The 3,512-nt window shown below is 54.0% G+C and overlaps 1 protein-coding gene across 1 annotated transcript in view; it reads right to left on the bottom strand.

The window, feature by feature from the left end:
- Nucleotides 1-1,753: 1,753 nt before the first annotated feature.
- The window catches only part of RPL23A (ribosomal protein L23a), a gene marked incomplete at its 5' end in the record, with an annotated part of 1,979 nt that continues 220 nt past the window's right edge, over nt 1,754-3,512 (bottom strand). Inside the window, 4 exons of the mRNA XM_009573941.1 lie at nt 1,754-1,768; nt 2,490-2,559; nt 2,968-3,144; nt 3,485-3,512. Coding sequence (XP_009572236.1) covers nt 1,754-1,768; nt 2,490-2,559; nt 2,968-3,144; nt 3,485-3,512 — 290 coding nt within the window. The remainder of the gene's footprint in view (nt 1,769-2,489; nt 2,560-2,967; nt 3,145-3,484) is intronic.

Below are 3,512 nucleotides of genomic sequence, written 5' to 3'. Positions count from 1 at the left end.
GGGTCAGGAGGGACCAGCATCCAGGGAAGCAACAGTTTCCCCAGGCAGTTTCTCACCCCTTACAGCAGGGAGGGAGCATCTCTGACCTCCCCTCCCAGCCCAGCTGAACCTCCCATGGGACCCAGGGAGAGGGGGGGGGTGCTTCCAGGCAGCCCCCACTTCCAACCCCAGCTTTCAGAAGCAGGCTGACAGCAGCTAAGGTCTGCCTGCATGAAGGTGAGCACACAGGCTTTGCGATACCCAGAGCCACCCTCCTCGGACAAGGCGAGGGTGTGATGGCAGCTGGCCTCTCCCACACCACCACTGCAGCCCCCCGTCCTCCCCAGCGGAGGCGTGCAGCCGCTCCGCAGCCTGCCCCGGTGCCTCCGCATTGCCCTTCCATCGCAGGCAGCTTGTGGTGTACCCGGCAAATCCAGCTGCACCTCCCCAGCGCCGGGAGCTGCGAGCAGCAGGTGAAGAGTCTCAAGCCAAGGGCCACGCTACCCAGCATGGATCTTTACCCCCCAGTCCCGAGAGCGGCAGCCATTGGGACAGCTCCCCCTTCCTACCCACCACCATCCTTCACACGTGGAAACCACCGCCCCGGGACTCTGCCAACCCCTGCAAGAGGCTCGAATGAACTCGGTGTCCCACTGCCCAAGAGCTCAATTATCCCGATCAATATTTGGTCACGGCTTTCACCATCTCAGTCAAGTGTAACTACATACTTAAGATCAAGTACCCCTAAAAGCTTATCCGTACCTCGCCTCCATTCCCTGCTCACCCAGCGCTCCACACTCTTAAGACTCTGAAGAGCCTGAAAAGCCGGTTTCATCTACAAATCTCGGTAAGCAAAAGACTGCCAAGGCAGCAAGAGCAGCTAGTTTGGAAACAGCCCTGATGAGGGCCGTGAACCCCGTGAGGTTACAGGCAACGTAACAGGAGCAGTGTCAGGGAAACCAGGCTGCGATTCACACGCTGCAGTGCGGGGAGCAGGGATCATGTCAGAAAATGAACACAGAAAGCCCCTGTAATGGCATTACGGCTTCGTCAAGCGAGGCTTGCAGCATAAGTAAAGAGCTGATACACTCGGAAAACAGTGCGACACTCCACTCGTGCCAGATCTGAACCATAAGCAGGTTTTTGTTGCGGTTACTACCTACCTCCTGGGCACTCGGCCTGCAATACACTCCAGAAGGAAGCTATGTAGGACACTCAGAACACGGATCTGTAATGGCATTACGGCTTCGTCAAGCGAGGCTTGCAGCATAAGTAAAGAGCTGATACACTCGGAAAACAGTGCGACACTCCACTCGTGCCAGATCTGAACCATAAGCAGGTTTTTGTTGCGGTTACTACCTACCTCCTGGGCACTCGGCCTGCAATACACTCCAGAAGGAAGCTATGTAGGACACTCAGAACACAGATCACAAACACATGCTAATTACACAGGCCAACAAAATGCAGGAGGATACCAGAGGTCTTGGATAAACAGGTATCGGAGATTTGGGGCAGTGTCACCTCATGTTTACCAACAGAACAGGTCAGTGATGCAGGGGACCCCAGGGGTGGGACTCTCACGGAGCAGCCGGCTCTCCCCACCTAGTGCCAGGCTAGAGCAGGAGGGATGGAGGAACCCCTTTACTGAAATGAAACCCCAAAAGTTTCCTGGGCGCTCTCTTTCACACAGGCCATGCCGTCACAAAACACAAGAGACCCTCAGTGGTGACACAGGGTTTATTATCCTGTCTGTACAGTCTGTGGTAGATGCAGTTTAGATGATTCCAATCTGGAAAGAAGCAAAGCATGTTAAAACAGATGTTACAGTGGCAGAAAGGCAGAGCCTCCATCACAGACACCACTGCCAGGGCTGCATCTCTCTGGGATTCTGAGGACAGGCTTCTTCCTCCCAGACCTGCCCAAGTGCCTTACACAAATGCTTTAAGCATGTCCTCCACGGTGACCCCTGTGCTAATCCACAGCCACATTCCCCTGCTCCAGTACATACCATCGCTGCCTCCCGACGAGGACTACACTGCCTGCTGCTTCCAGCCACCTGCACGGCAGAAACCTCTCCCTCACCCAGGCCAGCAGCAGTGCCCCTGGCGTAATTTCCCCCTGTTAAATGAGCTGCCAACAGCGCTGGCCAAGAACGCTGCTAGGACAAACGCTGCGTCAACCCAGAAGCTGCAGGGCAGTTTCTGCATCCTCCCCGCTAATACTCCGGAGTTCTTGTAGTCCTGCGGAGTGGTGCCCCTCCCTGGAGGAGTTGAAGAACAGCAGCAATTCTCTCTCAGTAACTTTTCCCACCTAACCTCACGATCTTCCAGGCAGAATTGCGTTTTGCTAGACCAATGTGGTCTTGCTTCTGAACACTCCTAACTACAAGGACACTCCACAGAAGCGCCGCCATGCTTGAAGCCCAAGTACCTCACCTGTACACCAGGAAGAACAACCAGGCACAGGAAATACAAGACAATGGGAGCTGCAAAATTTCAAAGATTTCTCACCTTGTTGGCTACATCCAGCGCATCGTAATCTGGAGCCAGTCGGACATAAGCCTTCTTCTCCCCATCAGGCCTAGAGAGGAACAGGAGGCATCAGTTCAGAGGCAGACAACTCCTCCCACCCGCTCCACGTTGCTGCTATAGCAGCGTGCATCAGTGGTTCCTTTGGAAACATCACTTTACTCAGTGGTAAAAAATGTTCACATCATTTGCACAAGACTCCATGGCTGTTATAAGAGCTCCCTGAGGAAGCCGACCCTCTGGTCTGCCAATATTTCCCACTTCTGTTAAGATGTGCTCAGTCGCAATTTGCATTTCTCAAAACTTTAACACTGAAAACACTACAGAGCTTAATCCCACACCTCCGGAGAGCACCCGTAACTGCTGGAACTCACATGGGTTCCCATTTACTGCTAAAAGCCACTCCGGGCTCTTGAAGCATCTCACACCCACCAGTGACCTATTCGCCCCCTCTTCTCACCTAATCAATGTGTTGACCTTGGCCACATCGATATCATACAGCTTCTTGACAGCCTGTTTGATCTGGTGCTTGTTTGCCTTGACATCGACGATGAAAACCAGAGTATTGTTATCCTCTATCTTCTTCATTGCCGACTCTGTGGTCAAAGGGAACTTGATAATAGCATAATGGTCCAGCCTGCAGGAGAGAGACCCTGTGGTTAACAGAAGGCTGGCAGGTGCCATCTTTGCATTTGAGGGGCTTTCAAATACCACAGGTATCATCTAAGAAAGTTTAGGGTGCATCAGTTGCCAAAAAAGTTCTAATCACAAACTCTCAGGCTTTGGTCGCTTGAAATCATCACCTGCCCCCCAATCCCCCCGCCAGTCGGGGTGGGCTCAGCTCCCAGGGCAGCACACTGGCAGAGCGTCACCCCGGGACCTGCAGCGGGGCGCAAATCCCCACACCAGCCCATGCATAGGGCTGCTCCCACCCCGCAAGCCCTGCAGCAGGGCAGAGCCCAACACCCCAGACGTACTTGTTTCTCCGTGGGGCGCTTTTCCGGG

Source organism: Fulmarus glacialis, unplaced genomic scaffold (genome assembly GCF_000690835.1).
Source record: "Fulmarus glacialis isolate BGI_N327 unplaced genomic scaffold, ASM69083v1 scaffold28403, whole genome shotgun sequence".
In the NCBI taxonomy this organism is placed as follows: Eukaryota; Metazoa; Chordata; class Aves; order Procellariiformes; family Procellariidae; genus Fulmarus; species Fulmarus glacialis.
The sequence above is the reverse complement of the archived record's forward strand: the minus strand, read 5'-3'. Positions and strand labels throughout refer to the sequence as shown.